The 20,207-nt window shown below is 40.8% G+C and overlaps 3 protein-coding genes across 3 annotated transcripts; 1 reads left to right on the plus strand and 2 right to left on the minus strand.

Moving 5' to 3' along the window:
* Positions 1–898: 898 nt before the first annotated feature.
* On the minus strand, positions 899–3,611 carry LOC131129996 (uncharacterized). The gene is made up of 2 exons (XM_058074003.2): positions 3,220–3,611; positions 899–2,128 (listed from the first exon to the last, which is right to left on the minus strand). The coding sequence occupies exons 1-2, from the start codon at positions 3,410–3,412 to the stop codon at positions 1,122–1,124; spliced, it is 1,200 nt and encodes a 399-aa protein (XP_057929986.2). The 5' UTR covers positions 3,413–3,611; the 3' UTR covers positions 899–1,121.
* Positions 3,612–4,161: 550 nt separating this feature from the next.
* Positions 4,162–13,817, minus strand: dhcr24 (24-dehydrocholesterol reductase). Its single transcript, XM_058074002.2, has 9 exons — positions 13,414–13,817; positions 12,091–12,246; positions 10,994–11,099; positions 10,514–10,632; positions 8,297–8,560; positions 8,088–8,231; positions 6,067–6,264; positions 5,820–5,998; positions 4,162–5,609 (listed from the first exon to the last, which is right to left on the minus strand). The coding sequence occupies exons 1-9, from the start codon at positions 13,642–13,644 to the stop codon at positions 5,456–5,458; spliced, it is 1,551 nt and encodes a 516-aa protein (XP_057929985.2). The 5' UTR covers positions 13,645–13,817; the 3' UTR covers positions 4,162–5,455.
* A 1,124-nt stretch (positions 13,818–14,941) lies between these two features.
* LOC144898356 (uncharacterized) lies at positions 14,942–18,599 on the plus strand. The gene is made up of 2 exons (XM_078790097.1): positions 14,942–15,594; positions 17,734–18,599. Exons 1-2 carry the CDS (start codon positions 15,278–15,280, stop codon positions 17,969–17,971), a joined length of 555 nt encoding a protein of 184 aa, XP_078646223.1. The 5' UTR covers positions 14,942–15,277; the 3' UTR covers positions 17,972–18,599.
* Positions 18,600–20,207: the final 1,608 nt, after the last annotated feature.

Below are 20,207 nucleotides of genomic sequence, written 5' to 3' on the forward strand. Positions count from 1 at the left end.
GAACCAAATTTTCGAGTTTTTTTAGTAACGATAAAATTTTCAAGTTGACCAGATTCTCTGCACAGATTTGGAGCTCTAATTTGTTATATTTAGGTTTGACCAAAGAAACGTTCTAGTTTCTTAAAATGGTGGTGGTGGTGGGGGGATTCCTCAACGAAGCATAAATTTCAATGTTTTATTACCATACTGCACCGCACTGTTGCATTTTGTTCAACAAAAAGCATCTGCATTTTGTGACCTTTTCCAATATGTAATATCTTATTCCGAAATGTGACAAAACTCCAAATTGTCCATAGGTATGAATGTGAGTGTGAATGGTTGTTTGTCTATATGTGCCCTGTGATTGGCTGGTGACCAGTCCAGGGTGTACCCCATCTCTCGCCCGAAGACAGCTGGGATAGGCTCCAGCACCCCCGCAACCCTAATGAGGATAAGCGGTATATAAAATGGATGGATGGTAAAATGTATTACATTATAACATATTGTACCATTATTACATAATGCGGCTCTATAGGGTTTGGCACTGTGGGTGAGGTAGTTTTCTGGATGGCTGCATGTGAAAAGCTACTTAGACCATCAAAAGGTTGTCTCTGATTAACTCTGACGGTATTCGCAAGTCATTTTGCCAGCTTGTATGGTAAAAGTTTAAACTAAAATACCTTGAAAGCAACAGTCTGGCTGACGTTTGGCCACCTCTGTCTTCTCTTGTAACACTGCCGTCATCTAGTGGATAAACATTGTAGCTCACATGTGTGTTTGCAGGTCAATGATGCACTAGTACAAATTGTCCAAAGCTCTTGTATCCCTGTTGGAATAATGTCAGATATAACGACCCATTTAAGATTAATTTCTAAAAAAGAAAAAATTCTAAATTTGCAATTTTATGTATTTATTTTTTACAAAAACACTGAATGACCGTTATAAACATGACTATATCAATGGTGGATGCAGTCACACAAAAGTGGCTTCGATTGAGTTGAGTATTTAGCATGAGCACACACCTTTGCAATTGCTAAGGTACAGGTATAACACCACACAGCAGCACAAGATGAGAAGCACCATATGAAGTCTAAAATATACATAGTACACATTATTAAACAAGCTGTTGTGTTTGAGGGTATTTAAGTCCCTGCAGCTTCCATGACGGTTGCACACTTGTGTTTGCCGACCTGATACTTATAAGTGAACTTTTTATCGCATACGTTACAACTGAACGGTTTCTCACCAGTGTGTGTTCTCATGTGAATCATGACATAATGCTTACTGGTGAATTTTTTACAGCAGAGCGAGCAGGTAAATTGCTTGTCCTCCGCATGTGTTCTCATGTGTGTGGTCATACAGTACTTGCTGGAAAAACTCTTCCTGCAAACGGAGCAAGCAAAAGGTTTCTCATCGGTGTGTATTTTCATGTGTGATATCATATCATATTTATGTCGGAATCGTTTATCACAAATTGAACAAGGAAAGGAATTGCCCACTGAATGTATCATCATGTGTCTTTTCAAGTAATCGTTTGACGAGAATCTTCTCGCACAAATAAAGCAAGCATACGGTTTCTCTCCGGTGTGTGTTCTCATGTGTAATATCATGTGTTTTTGATCTGTGAATCGTTTACCACAAACTGAACAGGAAAACTGATTCACCCCTGCGTGCATCATCATGTGTCTTTTCATGTGTTCCTTTGAATAGAATGGTTTAGCGCAAAACGAGCAAGCAAAAGGTTTCTCTCCAGTGAGCACTGTCACGTGTCTTTTCACACTCCCCCTTTTGTCGAGTGATTTCCCAAATTCAGAGGAGTCAATGTAGTCTGAGTGATGTCTCATTCCACCTTTAGAGTCCTTGTTACTCTGCAAAGGGTCTTGGGTGTTGTCGCTCTCATCGGTGTCAGAAGAGTCTGACAACATGTCGCCCATGTCTGACAGTGGGGCAAAGATGCTGTCTGGTTCTGAGTGGATATCTTTGCAATGCTCTCCATCAGCTCCTGCTGTCATGTGTTGAGTTAGAGGCTTGGCCCCTCTGTTTGGCTCACTTGACTGTTCCTCTGCTTCCACTTTAATGTGGGGCAGCTCTGACTCCTGCTGTTCAGATGGAACCTCTTCTTGACTCTCTACTGACACCTGCTGGATGTCTGCAAAACAACATAGAACATCAATTATTTGTTTTACTTTTCAGTTCTTAATGAAACTATCTATCTATGGGTATTAGGGATATCCCGATCGACAGGCCACTGAGAAGGTGAAAATCCACAGTACCTTGCAAGTCGATTTCTGTGTGTACCCCTACATTTTCTGCTTGCTCTCCTAAAACTGTAAGCTAGGTGTCGCTATGCTCATCATAAAAAGGATGTCTGGAGCCCTGCATTACATCTGAATGGGATGCTAACAATAGTGATACCAGCCAAACAACCATAGTTGGTGGGCAGACGTCTCACCCATAGTATCCTAACGATCATCACTTTACCAAATAGCTACATGAAATGGTCTGGTCCACTACTACCTTCACCGTGCTTGTCTGTTGACATTTGAGGCAAAACAGAGTGAAACTATGTCGCTCGTGCCTCGTAAAATAAAGCCTTGGGGTCAAAAAAGGAAACACAGCTGGCAGAGTGTTAACGTGTTATGTTAGCTTACATCTCATTTGGTAACTCTTTCTTTGTAAGTTGACTGTTATGCGTTGGAAACACCGTAAAGAAGGAAAAAAAGTCACCTCAGAGCAACTGAACACATTGTACACTATTGTTCACTTAGCCCCGCCCACCTCTCGTGCTCACCATCATGGCGGACTTTCTCCTCCATAGCATAATATTCTCATTTTCATTCATTTGCGTCTGATTCGGCAAACCTGTTTTAACTCTAGAATCATTGCTATTTCGAATGTATAGTGCGAATGTAACTGTGCGAATTGAGACACAGCCAATAGCTTAGTTTGTATTTTCTAGCATTATAGCACCTCTTTTTATTATTACACCTCTAATATATGTGGTGCATCGCATAATTTACCAACATCTTAATTTATATTACAGTTTAAAAAGTAAAAGTGCGGAATTGCTGATAATAAATTGACTGATACGAGCCTCGATAGACGGTATGGACTGTGTACTTGGGAGCGTACACGTCCGGGTTTCTATTGTGTAATAATAAGTTACTAAACGAGATACAACGTGTCGATTCGGTGTGACTATTTTAAGTCACACGATGAGGTAGATGGATGTAAACAAACCTGATCTGTGTAGCAAATCTTGAGGTTTGAGAAAAGCGTCCAACAGTTCTTGTTGTCGCGCGTTCTCCTCTTTTGTTCTCGAAAGTTCCTCCTCGTACTCCGCTATGGTTCTTTCAAACAGTCCAAATATCTCTTCCACGGCAGCATTTAGTCGCTGCTCCATCAACGCTCTCAGCATTTGGACTTTACACATTTTGTCCACACACAAACCCCGCGTGTTGCTAACTTCCGGCGTTTCTTCTTCGCCGCCTCTGTCTCCGCAGTTTGCAAACACGTGGACTAAAAGCTGATTTTAAAAGTTCAATCAAGTGGACTTCCTCTTGGTGGTTATACCTTGGACGCAAAATGTTTCTTCTGTTCGATACAATTTGGCGCAGAGTTGCTGCTATATGTATCAGTGTTGTGGGTGTGTCCTATGGGCTAGTGAATGGCCGTTTTTGCATATAGATAAGCCATCCCCCTCCCTCTCAGCGACTACTTCCCCTATGGTGTGAGACATTCTTCTGAAGAAAGATATTTGATAACAATTGAAAACTTATGTTAGTAAGCTTAATTATGCATATACAGCGGCGTAGCACCAAATCCTGGGCCCCCAAACCTAACAGTCATGAGGGGCCCCCTTCAAGCGTGTAGGTAGTCTCAGATGTCTTAATTTCAAACAACCTTACTATTAAACATTTACTTATTAAACTAAACAAAAAATTAAATTAAGTTGTGAATTAAACTAAATTGTGCTTGAATGTTGACAAAGTTACCCTTTTTTGATTATGACCACAGAAAATGAAAGGATCAGAAAGAGGAGGATGTAATATCACTTTGAGAACATACTTGGAATACATTGGTTTAAAATTGTTGTGGAGCATTTTTTTTGTAGATTTTCCGCTCAGCTAATGGTAAGCTTTTGCTGGACCGCTTGAGCAGACGGTGGAAACATTGTCGTTTTTCCAAAAGTTGACATTCGCCTTGAGATTCTTTAGGACAGTTGTTTTGATACTGAGAGTGTGGGAATGAACGTGTACCACCTGGCCCGATCTTCTTTTTCTACTTTATTGGAAATCAACATCATTATTATTGACTGTGAAAACAATGCTGCTGTCCTTTTTATTCATCATTTTACTTTGTGTGCAGAACTTGAGTATGTACAATAACTGTAAGAGGATGAAAATGTCTCCACTGGAGGTAGGCCCAGTTGGATCTACCTATGATGGGGGCTGGGGCAAATGGCCTCCTCCTGGTGGCAGTGGGAGGGGTGGGGCACTGATTGGCCTGCATTTCCGGGCAGGCTCAGAGCTCACGCTCCTTATAGCATGGGGCCCCTCGATGCTAACACACACTGGTGGGGTCTGCTGCCCTTTGATAGCATTCATGGGCTCAAGTCAAGTGAGCCCTGTCTGCAGAGTTAGTGAGGCATGGGATTGGGCAGGCAGCGTCCCAGTGCCAATAAGGACCTTGAGGGATGGGGAGGAGGGTCACCCACTTCACATTGGACAATTCCCATGCCCTGCACCTCTGTCATCGAAAAGGCAGTTATTTTTTTTAATTGGCCCGCGCTACACTCACAAAATATGATTAAACAGAAAAAGAAAAAAAACAGTAAAAATTGAAAATAAGTAATTTTACAGACAAAACACAACATATGGTGAAATAAAGTCATAACATTAAGAGAAAAAAATAGCAAAAAGTTTAAATATTAAAGACTAAAATACAGTATGTATTTTTTTAAATAAAAGTTGGTCTATTATGAGAAACAAAAAGAGAAAGAATAAGGTTGCAATTTTAGGAAAATTAGGTTTGGTAAAAGCTATAATATTGTGACAATAAAGTCCAAATATCATGAGTGTAAGAAAACAGAAGGGAAAAAGGAGCAAACAAGCGTAATGTAAGAAGAAAAAGTTCATACTAATAATATATCAATATGAGCTTGCGGCACTTCGGTAAACTTGGGTAAGCGGCATAGAAAATAAACGAATAGTCCATTTTCATAACAAAACAGCAAGTTTTATGTAATCATATATTTTTGAAAAAGTGTGATAGAGTGAAGTTGCGAAAAAAGGGACGCCTGTATTAGACTAATCAGTGGGCAAAAGAAAGCTAAAAATACACAAAAATTTTGGAATCAAGCAATTAAAGAACTTCCTTTTTGGTTAGGAAATTAAGATTCATCTTTTCAAAAACAGTTTGCTTGGTGTAAACATGATAGAAATGATGCTGCTGAGACAGGAAGTGTGGTCGTGGATCAGTGTCTGGCAGCCTTACAGATTTTGTCATAAACTTCCGGAAAGGCCTCCTTGCAGTCAAGTTCCTGTCTCAATTTGTGATACAGCTTGCCGTCAAACATCTCCCAAAACTCATCGCGGTCCATGTAGACATCTGCATACAGCATCTGGAAGCTGCAGTCGTAACATTAAACATCAAGCAGCACCACATGTGGACAAATTGCATCCTTACATTTCAATTTATGAACTGAAAAAAAACAGGCTTTGCTACACATCTTAAAATTAAGCCTGGAGCTCTGCCAGCTAGTATCTGTCAGTCAGCTACAGATGTGGGACCTGTAAATTTGATCATTTTCTTGTTCTTAAATGAAGAAGCTAGCATACCCGTGCACTTCTCGAACAAATTTCTCCAGCTGCCGTGTCGACACCGTCGCCTCAAAGTGTTTGACTTTAGGTTCGCCATATGCACCAATATCCACATACAACTCCTCCTCTTGACCTTTGGGGTGAACCATCCCTTTACCAGGCGGCAAGAGGAACGGACACAGCCAAAGAGGGTACACCTGAAATCATAGAAAATGGCACGCCTGTACTGTAGATTTTGTAGTCGGTTCTTTTGACTGAGCCCTACCTCAATGTCCTGGTGAAAGCGCATGATGGCAGAGCGAAGGTGTCTCATGGGTACCAGCATGTCCTGGACCACATGGTGCTGCTCATACAGCCGTCTGATGGTTTCTCCCTGTGTTAGCTTCAACAGGGAGATCTTGGGAGGAACCATCCACCCAAAGAGGTAGCGGAACACTGGGTGGTTGCCAAAGGGAATGATATCCTGCAGGAGTATATGATTTCCAAAATCAACAAATGTTGACAGAACAAATACAAAAATAATTATGTAAAACTCAAAAATTGCATGTAAACGGCGGTAACTCATTCATTTATTTAATTATTACTCCATTATGTTAAACACTTTAGTGTCATTAACACATGCGCATCACGATTAAGCCACATCTCTGTTATGACGGCAGATAGAGCCACAACAGTGTCTTCACACAGAGTGTGTTACTGTTTAATGACTTTATTCTTACATGAATACATCAACAGCAGTGTAATTCCAACACCATATATGTATCTCCAACTCACAAACACATCTCTACTCAGCTCGTCCTCTGAACGACACTTCCTCATTGTCACTAGATGACAGTGAGATGCATTCACTGACACTCAAAAAATCATAACAATGTCTTTATTATGAGTGTATACTAAGGATGACCGATACATTGGCTGGCCAATATATCGGGCCTATATTTGCGTTCTTTACTTGAATCGATATCGGCCGATAGGCGCGTGGGTTCGCCAATGTATTTTTCCGCCACATGATTTACAGACAGGCATCCGCCAGGCAGCTTTGTGTTGCCAGAGGACCCTGCAACACATGCAGTCACGGTACCCCTCCCACACTGAACAGTGGTGAATCACAACAAGGGTACGTTTTCAACTTTTAATTAGCCTCTAACAGTTAAACTTAGTTGAAATATTTCCACCTGCTTTGAAATAGAAAACATGAACGCCAAGTGCATACAATATACGTGCTTGAAAATATAGTTTAGTTTGTGCGTCTGAAAAACAGGAATGCTGCTGAATTCTTCTTTAAAGGGCTTAACTTTGGAATTAGGGAACTGTTGATGTAGTTGTAGGCTAATATGTACAGCTGTTAAGAACACCGCTTTAATGTCAATGTGGGCAATGCAGTCCCATGGTGTTTGTAGGAGTTTCATTCAGTAAATACCGGGCTGAGGTTAAATGCGTATTGTGTTATGTGTATGCGCTCTCTCCGAGCACGCAAGCGCACAAAACAAATTGGAGCAGCCGTGTCTGCTATCAGAGGTCTTTAATGATGAGAGAAATGTTTTATATATCATACTAAATTGTGTCAGTGTGATGTGTTTGTGTGTGTGGAGGCGGGACGGGGGGTGCGTCTCACTGCGGAGGAGCAGTCATCACACTGATGCTAGATAAAACTTAAAATATGACAGAAATGTGGTTGCACATGGTTGAATATTTATTCCTTTTAAAGTTGATAATGCCGTTTAAATGTGTGTTTAAGAAAGTTTAATCCTACTGTGTTCAGTGTTTACATTTCAATAAATATTTGTTTAAACTTGAGACCTGTAATATTTGTTATCATTGTCATTTTTTCATGTAAATTGAGGGAGCAAAAGCAGTATCACAAATATCTGCCAAAGCAAAATCAGCCATCAGCTAAGGGTTATGGAAAAAAAATCGGTATCGGCCCAAAAAAAAAAACCATATCGGTCGATCCCTAGTGTATACGCAAACCTTCATGGCCGATAATAATGCGGTTATGTGTGAGTCAAGCATTTAGGTCCTAAAAGACTTGAAGTTCAGAGCATCTCGTAAATCAGCTGAGTGAGATCTCTCTCATACAAACCAACAGACGGCATGCAAAAAGTCAGCAGATGGAAGTGTGTTAGACCAACACACATGCATAATTAAACACACCATTAACTGCTATGCAAGACAAGGGATGGCTAATGGCTTGATGGGTTGCACGTGTCACGAACACAAGGTGAGGGTGCAAAAATGGAAGCCAATGACGAGCTAAAGTCTGGCAGATATGTGCAGTGTCTGTACCTGAAGCTCCCAGAAGATGCTGCGCGTGTGTCTGTGGTAGTATTGTCTCAGAGGGATGTACTCCACTCCGGCCTTGCCGCCTGTCAGGTAGCCCTCCACATGTTTGAAGAACCACGGTTTAAAGTGCAGGCCGATTCTGTTGATCTGACGTCAAAACAAAGTGAATGCGACGCAACAGAATATTACGTGGGGCCCTGGCCAACTTGTACCTGATCCGGCTCTGCGTACTCGCTCATGCGTCCCGTCATGATGACAGCAGAGTCCAGGGAGTACTGGATGCCCTCGACAAACGTGTTCTTTTTGTCTTGGGATGCCTCGGAAAAGCGACGGCAGATGTTCTCCAGGCCTCGCACCGGCTCGTAGTGTAGCTTGACCCACGGTTTAGCTGGCACGATTTTGATCTCAGCCGCCACCAGGAAGCCCAGAGTGCCACAGGACCATGGGATGGCATGGAAGAGGTCAGAGTTCTCCTCCTGTTGGTCAATGATAATAGTGTATCATCACGATGAATAAGATATTATCAAACACTCAACAATGTACACGACATGGACAAAAGTATTGATATATGGCTTGGATGGAGTAGTTTGTTGTGGAGTTTGGAGTGGTGAACTCTGACATGACAAATATTAATCCAAAATCTTGTAGAATGCTTTCCTAGAACAGTGAAAGCAATAAAAAGGGCAAAGAAAGTCTTCCATGTTTACTTCCTGCAGCAGGAAAAGCTACATGTCCCGATACTTTTGTTCCCATATTTATACCTCAGCATAACATCTCAAAGATTAACCACACAAGGGCCTTCTTTGTTTCTTTTTGTTTGTGTAGTTTATGGTGATGTGTCCACAGGTTACCCAACATGGTACAGTAAAGTCTCGTTATATCGATATCGGTTATAACGAATTACTGCTTATTACGATACTATTTTCATTTCCGGGAAATTTCTAGTCTTTTTTGATATAATTAGTTCTGTTAGTACGATACCCGGTTATTATGATAATCCGGTTACTACGATGCCCTTTTCATCTCCCGCCAGCCAATTTGGTCTGCTTATTTGCAATAATCACTGTTTTTCATATGTACATGCTGGCGTTCATGGTTTCTCTCATGTGTATAGATTTTATACACACGAGAGAAACCACGAACGCAGTTGGTTCTTCTGTTGCAGGCATGTGTTTGGCCAGCTATGTGGGGCGGGTTGAGCATGACCTGTGAACCAGGAAGTGCGGGAATCGGTGTGTGTGCTGTGCTCTGGTGGTGGAAGTGTGAAAAATAAAGTTGACTGGAAGCAGCCGTTCGCCGTGTTCTTTTTTGGTATTGAAATCCTTAAGCAAAGATTGATTTAAGCTGCTCGACATTGTTCTATACTATAGAACAATGTCGAGTGCATTATTGCCCACTTTTAATGCAGTTCGGCGCAGGATCGGATATATCGACAGTCCGGTTATATCAATATTTTTTCCAACTCCCGACAATATCGATATAACGAGACTTTACTGTGTGATGATAACCATACCTGAAATACCCATCTAAAATACCCATCAAAGCTGTCTTTGGGCGAGAGGCGGGGTACACCCTGGACTGGTCGCCAGCCAATCACAGGGCACATATAGACAAACAACCATTCACACTCACATTCATACCTATGGACAATTTGGAGTTGCCAATTAAACTAGCATGTTTTTGGAATGTGGGAGGAAACCGGAGTCCCCGGAAAAAACCCAAGCATGGACGAGGAGAACATGCAAACTCCACACAGAGATGGCAGAGGGTGGAATCATCATCAGTGCACACACAGATGCTTGTTTGAAAATACAAACATAACCGGACATACTACAGTAATCCAGGCTGAAAAAAATAGTTGGTATTGTCAAACTTGAAAATGTCTCATTAGCATTGACGACTTGATAAGTATTCATATCCCCTTTCACCACATACGCAATGCCGCAATTGGAATATATCAATATAATGCACCCGGTGTGGTTGCGTTTTGAAGTTGGGATAAAATGCCTGAGTTTGACACGTTTGTTCTAGAACATGCAATCACTTAAACAGTTCTGTTCAAAAACATACTTAATTCCGGCAATACCTATAAAAGGCCAGTAGGATGTAATATTGCTCTGCCACCTCTCTGGTGTATTCGAAGTGTCAGTAGTTTTACTTTATTCAAGCTTTATTGAGTTTTATTATTGTTGTTATCTATACATGGACAGTGAATACTATTACAGTTAATATGTCAACAGTTCAAGGCAGAAGTAGAATTTACCTTACATATTTACATGTACGTATAATTCATTTTCTTGCTGCTGATCAGTATTTGGTAAGATTTGGCATTTTTTTAAATGTAAAAGGCATAGTAAAAAGAAAAAAATTGAACACATTTTCTGCATCCACTTAAAAAAAATGAAGAACGCTGTTTGCTTGCATCTCACCTCAGTGCAGCGCACAAAGCTGCCATCAGCCAACACCAGCTCAAAGGCCACACAGATGTGCTGAAAGAGGCCATAAATATGTGAGGACGACTCGATACCGGTGCCCATCACCAAACCACCTGAGACGAGGGAGAGAAGGGAAAGCGCGCCGTGATTTCATTTCTTGAACAAAACAACAGAGGCCGTGGATACACACAGATGTCAGGATAAATGAGCGCACAGTGGCTTGATGGGAAAACATTAGGCCACTGATGCGCAGTTTATGGCATCAGGAAATCCATTATGAAACCCGATCCCTGGGTGGCTCCAACTCTGCGGCCATTTCCGCTCAGTTTTATCTGTGGACCTTCTCTAACAGAATTAGGAACGTCCAAACAGGAAGAAGTGATTTATGTGAGCACAGAAACCCCCGCCCCCAAAAGCCAGCCTACGCTAGTGCTGTTGATGATTCTGGAGAAAATAATGTGTGCCATGACGTACCTACAGTGAGGTCGTCCAGCTCGGGGAGCACTGGCAGGGTCCAGCCAATGGAGTTGAGGAGGGCGGTCACCTGACCCATGTTGGCCAGGGGCTCCACTCTCACCACCTAAACAACAACCAAACCAACATTTGCGTGGGTTTTTTGGCCACACTGTTAAAGCACGAACAAGAATCAAAATATGTGAATGTTTATTCTTAACTGAACGTATGTAAGGAATGCAATGCTGTGCTGTTCTAGTGTCAACCATTTTTTTATATATTAAGCAGCACAAGTGCAACAACACCATTGTGGTCCACCATTGTTATATTGGTTGTGATGTACTCAAACATGCCTACACCGAACATGTACATATATGTGCTCAGTTTTCCCAGACGTGCATTAACAGACACCCATTTTCATATTTTTAACTGTAGTTAACAAGCAAACAAAAAAACCTTTTTATCATAATGCATCATCAAACTTTGCGATCACTTTAGTTCGTCTACGACTGTGTCAGCTGCTTCTTCATTTGAACCATCAGCCATTTCCTTATCGTCTGATTCCCTTCTTGTTCAAATTGGATGGGTGGAGTCACGTGACTACTCGCTGTACCTCATCTTAAAGGGGAATGAACTTAGCCTACCAACACAAAAAGTCAAAACAGACAAAAAATCTTTTTATTTTATTTTTTACTAAAACATATACATAATTAACCACCATGGGCAAAATTATGTCGATTATCGTAGTAAATTTCGATAACGGTACATTTTTGGTTTATGGCCAAGGCCTAAATACAAGGCAGAAGAAGCATGCTAGTATTCCACATCGGCCACTCGGCATTGATTACAGTTTAAATTATCTCGCAACAGGCCCAATAATAACATAATAATCATGATAATAACAACACAGGTTACTGTTGGGACCATAACCCATGACACGCTAAAACTCAACTGTGAAGCTCCGATGTCACTTCCTGTCCTCTATACACCCCCCCCCTCTTTTTTCCAAGAGACATATTTACTGGAACACACACAAGCAGAAGTTTTATTTACGTTGTAAATGGCTTATCTACTATTATTACATCTACTATATTGGGTAACCCGATTCCAATTCTCACCTGCTTCTTAGTGTCCACCTCCAGAATGTCCATCATACTTATATTGATGTTCTTGTGTGTTTTCTTGTATTTTCCCACTCGCAAAGACACAGTGAGCCAACCAGGTCGACCCGTGCACATGAAACTCTTGCTGCCCTCCTTCCTCCACTCACGCACCTGAAATGTAAATAGACTCCCTTTATTGTCATTGCACAAAAACACAGAAGTGAAATTGCCAACGAAATGTCGTTGCCTGGCTCCCATATAATAACAGACACAAAAGAAGATAAGTAATAATAAATAATAATAATAATAATAATGTGGAGAATAAATAGATAGAATAGACACCAAATATGAACAACATAGTGTAAAGTGCAGCGTGAACAGTAAATTGCCCAAATAATTTAAATAATTTAAATAAATAATAATAATGTAAGTAAAGGTAGAGGGGCTTATTTGGCATTCAGCAGGCTGATGGCCAGGGGGAAGTAGCTGTCTCTGAACCTGGTCGTCCTACAGCGGATGCTGCAGAGCCTTCTCCCCGATAATGTAACTTATTACACGAAGGATGTTCAAATGTTACTCAAAACATTGGCAGCACAGTTAGTAAAAGTTATGTGATAGCAACAGTTTGACCATGGAACACATTGTTTTATTATTTTCCATTATTTCAAGAATTAAAATAGATGACGAATAACAATGTTGAAATCCAAGAAGGAAAAAATATCAAATCATAAAAAACCTACATCCAGGTGCAAAATATAGCTGCAAAAATGCATAACAGAAGTAACAGTGAACAATTACCTCAGAGAGTGCAAATATACTTAACAGCAGTAACACTGAATGAATGTCGCAGGTAGTGCAAATATAACATAGCAGAATATTGAATGAACACCTCAGGAAGTGCAAATATGCATACCAGAACCCTGTACCCCAAATATAGCTCAACAAAAGTAATAGTGATAGTGCTACAGTGCAAATATAACAGCGAGATAAAACTGAAGAATGTAAATGTAAATAAAGGAAAACAGTTGACTGGATGAGATGGATGTGACAGTTTTGTAGCATTTTCACACTCTTATAAAGTCCTTTTATAAGTTAATAGTGCAAGAGTCGTGTTTTCTTTGTTACTACAAGTGGGAATTTGTGTATGTCGATGCATTAACCATCTTTTGTTTTCAATACAATATATTAAAATTGACTGGATGAGGTCCTCTCCACTGTACAACCACTATTATTATGGAGTGATTTGCATTTAATATAAGAACAATGATAATACACACAGCGGCTGTCGCCTTTTGCACATGCGCAGAACTATTACTCATCTTGCTGCTTTGCACCCACCTGTCGCTGGATGTCCCGTACGCGCTGCTCGTGCATTTTGGGCGCCGAGCACATCTTGAAAATGATCCATGCTCTTAGATAGAAGTAAACGTCAAAGACCACAGAGAGAGGCAACAGGAACAAACAAACGAAAATCCAACGCTGGTGTATCAGCACGTAGTCGACACCTTTCATTTTGATCCACAACGCCAACAACAGAGCCACGGAGGCCACATAGAGCAGCGTCTCCATCTGTATTATAAGGATAAATCAAAAACTATCTAACTTTCTGACACGCGAAGCAAACGTCAAACACACAGTTGTCAAACTTCCACAGACAAGCGTGACGAGTCGGGATTGGGTTACTTAAAAAGCCAAAAAGCGACCGCCGATCACCTCTTCCTCCTGATAGGTGAGCAGGGGTAGGTGGACGCGTTGCTACCACCAGGGAAGACACCCATTGGGGAATGAGATCTGAAGAGGCGGGAGAAGCTGTCAGATACCGCACACTGATTGGCCGAACTTGTGAGAGGGGCAACATGTTGTTCAGCCGTCTTCCTTAGATTTGACCAATCAAAAATCAGGAAATCTGTCACACCATTCACCCTCTTGGCTTGGTTTCGGCCACAATGCATATTAGTTTAAAAAATAAAACAAATTTACACAGTGCTGGTTTAAAAAATAACACATTAGTAATACATACATAATCAAAAATAACACATTTGTCTAAATTAGAAAATAATCATTTGGCAATTGGTCACTGGGTTATGGACAATTGATTGCTAAGTCCTGCCTGTGCCTCTGGGAAAAAAGTTTTGCTAGATGGTGGCCATGTTTTCAACCAATTTAGCTCAAATTTTCTTGTTCGTCTCCGAAAGGTTTGGTCCAAATTTTGTGGCCATTTGACAAAACACCCTAAAGAGTTACGCCGGCTGTTTGTGGAGCTGTGTGAAAGATTTAAAGTGAATCCGACTTACAGGGATTCCAAATTATGGACTTTTGATAGCAGTGCCACTGTGTATAAATATATGCCAGGAAAATGGCAGAGACACCCAGTCTGGATGCATGATTTGGCAAAGTTTCACCTTTTCGTGTGAAGGAGCAGAGGAATTACACCAAGGGTTGACCACATTTTAAAAAAATATTTACTTAGACTGTCATTGCGATCTTTTATTTGACTTTAATTTAGTGAAAACATTCTACAGGCATAATTGGAAGTAAAAAAAAATGCATTCTTTCGGTCACAACAGGCCAATTTGACAATGACTTTATTGACAGCAAATATTCAAGACTATTAAAACATCCTATTAAAACCTGTTTGTTTATGTTATGTTATGGTCTACAATGTATATAATGTATGCCATTTCATGACCAGGCCCATTATCATGTTGTTAGAATGGTTAGACATGCTCTTATTTCTGTAACTGATGTCACGCGCACGCATCAACCCAGTCATGTTTTCATGTCATCATTTTCCAGTGCACACGCACACACACACACACACACACACACACTAAAGTGGTACCCTTCAGACACATTAGACTGAGGAGGGTGGGGCGCCAGTAAAGATTTCTTAATGGGCTCTTCAGTCTTCTGGTCCATCTGCTGTGATGATAAACACACAGCTTGTCCACATCAGCAGATGACATCCTCTTCAAACAAGTCCTTTTTGATTCTTTTAGCTCAAAAAAAGTCCTTTTAGCGTCTTTACAGGAGCTGGGCACCTATAGGAATGGAAAGAGTGAGGAGTCGTCTTTTGTGCCACTTGAGGATTTCAAATTTTTTGGATGTGTGATCACCTTGCGTGCACATGGGGTGCTCCATCCCGTCCGGACCCGAGTGACACCATCTCCCAGGCCTCGGAGGCAACCTCGGAACCAGGAGGATGCCTTCCCTGCACCACGGAGCCATCTTCATCGGCGCCTTCCTCATCGTGACAGGGGGCTCCACAGCCTTCCTGGCCTCATCCCAGAGCCGCCTGCAGCCCTTCTCGCTGTGTTGCGTGGTGCTGGGGGTGGTCATGCTCATCCTGGGGCTCTTCTGGGCCATGAACAGCAAGAGCACAGGCAACTACAACCAACAGGAGTTTGATCCTGAGTGTCCTCACTACCCTTACAACGAGTACGCTGGTTACAGCAGCCATGCCCTCTTTGCGCACGGCGGTAGCCGCTTCCCTGAGTCCCAGTCGGTCTTTCTACCAGGGTGAGTTTACATGCTCTTTATTGACAGAATGAATTAAAGATCACAGCCATGTTCATTTGTAAGTTTTAAGTCATTTTTACATCAAAACTAAAAAGGAAGAAAGTGGAAAGTATGTCATGTATGTCATCTGGATCTGAAGCTTCTATTGTAACTGTCTTGAAGCAGTTGAGGCCAAATGGTGGTGCAGTACCTACTGAAAACAGCAGAGGTGCTCTTGGCAACTAGAGAAGAATATCATGACGTCAGCTGTTGGACGTTGAAGAACATTATCAAAGAACTTTGCTCGCTCTGGCATGGAAAGAGGCATTCACAGGACACTAAAAACAACATTCCCCCCCCAAAATTGATGCATTCATTGTTAATTTCCATGCATCGTCAACAACAAATCAATACTGTTTTTAAAGTTGACTTTATTCATAACAATTCAAAGTCATTAAAAATGGACTGATAGAGTTACTCCTTAGTGTGGCACTTGTTTATCCTATCTCTTCCTGTTCAAGGTCATGGCATTGGTCCCGGAGCCCATCTCAGCTGATTTAAGAAGAAAGACAGACTAGGTCATTGTCGAGGGAATTGTGTGTAAAAGTAAAAGTAATAATCAAAAGTAATCAAAATCAAAGTAAAAGCCAGCAGTATTTGTAGTGCGTCAGCTGGTGGAACAAAACTGCAGAACAAGAGAAGCAGTGACGCAAATACGAAAGTCAAAAGGGCTGCACTAAATGTGATATGCAGGCCGTACTTTGCCCACCACTGTATGACCTAGTGTGATAGCATATGCGGATGAAGGGATACAACTTGGGAAAAGGCAGCTTTTCTGGAATAAAAGTCTATATTAGAGCTGCAACAATTAATCGATTAATCATGCTTAATGGGGTACCTAATTAATCAACAATAATTTTGGTAATTAATGATTATTTAGGGGCGGCACGGCGGTCAAGCTCACAGCTAGGAGACCAGGGTTCAATTCCACCCTTGGCCATCTCTGTGTGGAGTTTGCATGTTCTCCCCGTGCATGCGTGGTTTTCTCCGGGTACTCTGGTTTCCTCCCACATTCCAAAAACATGCTAGGTTAATTGGCGACTCCAAATGAGTGTGAATGGTTGTTTGTCTAAATGTGCCCTGTGATTGGCTGGCAACCAGTCCAGGGTGTACCCCGCCTCTCGCCCAAAGACAGGGAGAGAAAGACAAAAGACAGCCTCTCGCCCCGCGACCCTCGTGAGGAAAAAGCGGTAGAAAATGAATGAATGATTATTTAATTTAAATATGAAAATATCCTCTGATTTCAGCCTCTCAAATGTGAATAGTTTTTACATTTCCTTAGTCATCCATGAAAGCAGATCTACTATCTTCCTGTTTTAGCCAAAGATATTCACATATAAAACAGTGATGGGTATTTTGCCTCTTTTCTGATATGTTGTGGACCCAACCGCTAACTGTAGGTGTTTGCTTCATATTAATCTGGTCCATCGATGGTCTAACCAATTCCACCATTAATTGAAACAACAGGCTTCAGATTAATCGACTAAGAAAATTATCGTGATTGTATTTTTGAGTACATTTATTGTTTTACATTTAGATCTTTTTTTATTACTTAGCATAAATGAACGATTAGCTGGTTATTAAACTAATTGTTAGTTGCAGCCCTATATTATAGTGCTTCTAGTAAGCGTTAGTTGTGTGTCTATAGTTTAAATGCTAATGAGCTGTTTGTTTTCAGTCATATCGTAACAGTAACATTATGCTAGGTTAGCCTATTTGCTGAAGAAAAACAACATGATCAAACTTACAGCTCATACATCTGGCGAATAGTTGGCAGGGCTTTGTTTTAAGCTGTGTAGAGAAGCCTACTTTTGTTATTGCAAAGCTGTCCTCCATGAAGACGTGACGGTGGGCATAATATATGGGCCGGCCTTATCTTACCCGGGGGCGTGTCAGAGTTGCTATGGCGTCCATGAAGGCGCAGGTTTGTCCTTCATGACGTCATGAAAAGCTGCAGCTTCCTAAGTGAGTGTTTGAGCGCCTCTTCAAGTGTGGGAAATGATAGCTTTTCACACGTTTGCCGCTAACTGTTAGAACATCATCAACAAGTACTTTTGTATATTAGCCAACCTGATTAGATTTTGATCTCTCCCCTTGTAGAACTTTGGAATGCCAAAGACATGGAGCTCGTGGTGAGGAGTTTGACTATCCCCCCATGGACTCAGGTGGCTTCAGTCCGCCCCCTCACCTTCCTCCCTGGCTGGGGCCGCCACCTCCCTACGAAGTGGCCATCAAAACCACATGCAGCTCCACACACCTGAGACGCGCCTACTCCGACACGCACTTAGCGGCCGAGCCGCTATTTGGACGGTCCAGAGAGATAAGCTTCGAGGTGTGATGGTGGGAAGACCAAAGATGGGGAACACCAATGGGACACCAGAAGCATGTCTCTCTCTGATGTTGGCATGTTTCCTATAACTTTGCTGGAATCTCATCACCAACTGTGTTGACCAAAGAGCACTAAGACACTTTGTGTGTTTTGGGGTCACCAGAGTTCATCTCTATGGAGGTTATTCAGGACTTACAGCCCACATCCCAATTAGGTTAACCCTTGAGCTCACAATTCCAAGTAGGAGAAGGCTGCTAGAAAGTGTTCAGAAAAGGGCAAGCACATCTACTGATAAATGTGCTGCTACCTTATCATCCACACTGATATCTCTAGGGATTGGGTTGCCGTTGTTTACAAGCTCCCTCGTCTCTTACCTGTGTATTTTTTGTTTTGCATTTCTTTGGTTTGATTGAGGCCGAGTGTCTGCCAAAAATATGTTAGGTTAATTGGCGACTCCAAATTGTCCATAGGTATGAATGTGAGTGTGAATGGTTGTTTGTCTAGCAACCAGTCCAGGGTGTACGCCGCCTCTCATCGGAAAACAGCTGGGATAGGCTCCAGCACCCCCGCGACCCTCATGAGGATAAGTGGTAAAGAAAATGAATGAATATTGATATATTGGGTTATTTGAAATATTCTTGTTCTTATTTTTTGAATTTATTTTCATAGTTTTGTAATGTTTACAGGTATGCACATATTATTATTTATTAACATATATGAACTGCTTATATAGTAACAACAACATTGATTTTGTTCAATGGAGGTTTCTGTGGTGGAAAAAAGTGGGCAGTTATACAGTCAGTTAAACAAATGGCACCCAAAGAGTTATGATTAAAGGATCGCAGGTGATCCACTAAGTTGATTTGGACATATTATGCATGTTTTAAGATGTTAAGATGCATCGCTAGTGGGAAAGACAAAGAATCATGAGACACATTTCGCCCTGTGTGTGTGTGTATGTATTGATGTTGATGGAATAAACTTAAGATTAACAAATCATCTTTGTATTTTGATCATTTGGTGTCCAAAGAGGGACTTTAACGACTACAAAATGATGCTGAGAATTTCCAGATCGACTTGACTTACCTAAAGGATGCATGATGACAAACTTCCTCAAGGCAACGCTTTATGATCTGACAAACAGAGGACACAAATAGAGCAAACATTGTGTCAGCATGGTACAAACATTCAAAATGTACTCTACAAACATTGTGTAAATATTGTGCCAACAGTGATAATATTGTTTAAATATCATTCAAACATTGATTGAAATTGTGCAGAGCCCAAACCGTGTAAATATTATATAACTACAATGCCAATATTGTGTGATAATCATCCAAACATGGTGCAAACACAGTGCCATCATTGTGCAAATACTGCATAATTGTATACATTGTATACATAATAAATCTATCATGCAAACATCATAAACTTATCATGCAAATATTGTGTAAATGTCATACAAAATATGCCAAAATATTATGTACAGTAACTATCATGCAACATGGTAACAAACATTGCTGTAATTGTGTAATAATCATCCAAACATGGTGCCATAATGGGGCAAATACTGAGTAACTATTGTTTGAATATCATAAATGTATATATATGATACAAATATCATAGAACTATCATGCAAATATCAACCCAATATCGTAATATTATCATGCTAACAGCATGCCAATATCAACTACTATGCAAACATATACAAACAGTATCATGTAATAATTGGCCAAACATGTTGCAAACACTACCATAATTGGGCAAATACTGAGTAACTACTGGTTGAATATCACGACAATGTATATACCTCAAATATTGCACAACTATCATATAGCTATCATGTAAATATCAATAAACCCATATAACCATTATCCAAACATTGTGTAAATATCATCCAAATACCATACAGCCGTCACGCAAAAAACTTACAAAATATTGTGTATGCAAACGTAGAGAATGTTGTGAAAGTTGCCATAATTGTGCAACTACTGAGTAAGTATCCATTGAACATTATAAATAATGTATGTAGTACATGTCATATACAAATATCGTCCAAATATCATAAAAAAGCATACCAATACCATCTAAGAATGAGCAAACACTGTGGAAATATCATCCAAATATTGTACAGCCGTCATTCAAAAAACAACAAAATATTATATAACTAGGATGAAAACGGTGTGAAAATATCATCCAACTCTGAAAAAAATATTGCATAATAATCACCCAATCATGGAGCAGT

This window comes from Doryrhamphus excisus, linkage group LG4 (assembly GCF_037039965.1).
Source record: "Doryrhamphus excisus strain RoL-2023G ecotype Guam linkage group LG4, RoL_Dexc_Guam_v1.1, whole genome shotgun sequence".
In the NCBI taxonomy this organism is placed as follows: Eukaryota; Metazoa; Chordata; class Actinopteri; order Syngnathiformes; family Syngnathidae; genus Doryrhamphus; species Doryrhamphus excisus.

Excerpts from the sequence above, each read along its gene's own strand:
- LOC131129996 (XM_058074003.2), bottom strand. The coding sequence starts at position 3,412 with ATGTGTAAAGTCCAAATGCTGAGAGCGTTGATGGAGCAGCGACTAAAT. Across the intron at positions 2,129-3,219 it reads AGATTTGCTACACAGATCAG|ACATCCAGCAGGTGTCAGTA; the intron begins GTTTGTTTACAT and ends GTTGTTTTGCAG.
- dhcr24 (XM_058074002.2), bottom strand. The coding sequence starts at position 13,644 with ATGGAGACGCTGCTCTATGTGGCCTCCGTGGCTCTGTTGTTGGCGTTG. Across the intron at positions 10,633-10,993 it reads GCTGGACGACCTCACTGTAG|GTGGTTTGGTGATGGGCACC; the intron begins GTACGTCATGGC and ends CCCTCGTCTCAG. Across the intron at positions 6,265-8,087 it reads GCATCTTCTGGGAGCTTCAG|GATATCATTCCCTTTGGCAA; the intron begins GTACAGACACTG and ends ATACTCCTGCAG.
- LOC144898356 (XM_078790097.1), top strand. The coding sequence starts at position 15,278 with ATGCCTTCCCTGCACCACGGAGCCATCTTCATCGGCGCCTTCCTCATC. Across the intron at positions 15,595-17,733 it reads CAGTCGGTCTTTCTACCAGG|AACTTTGGAATGCCAAAGAC; the intron begins GTGAGTTTACAT and ends CTCCCCTTGTAG.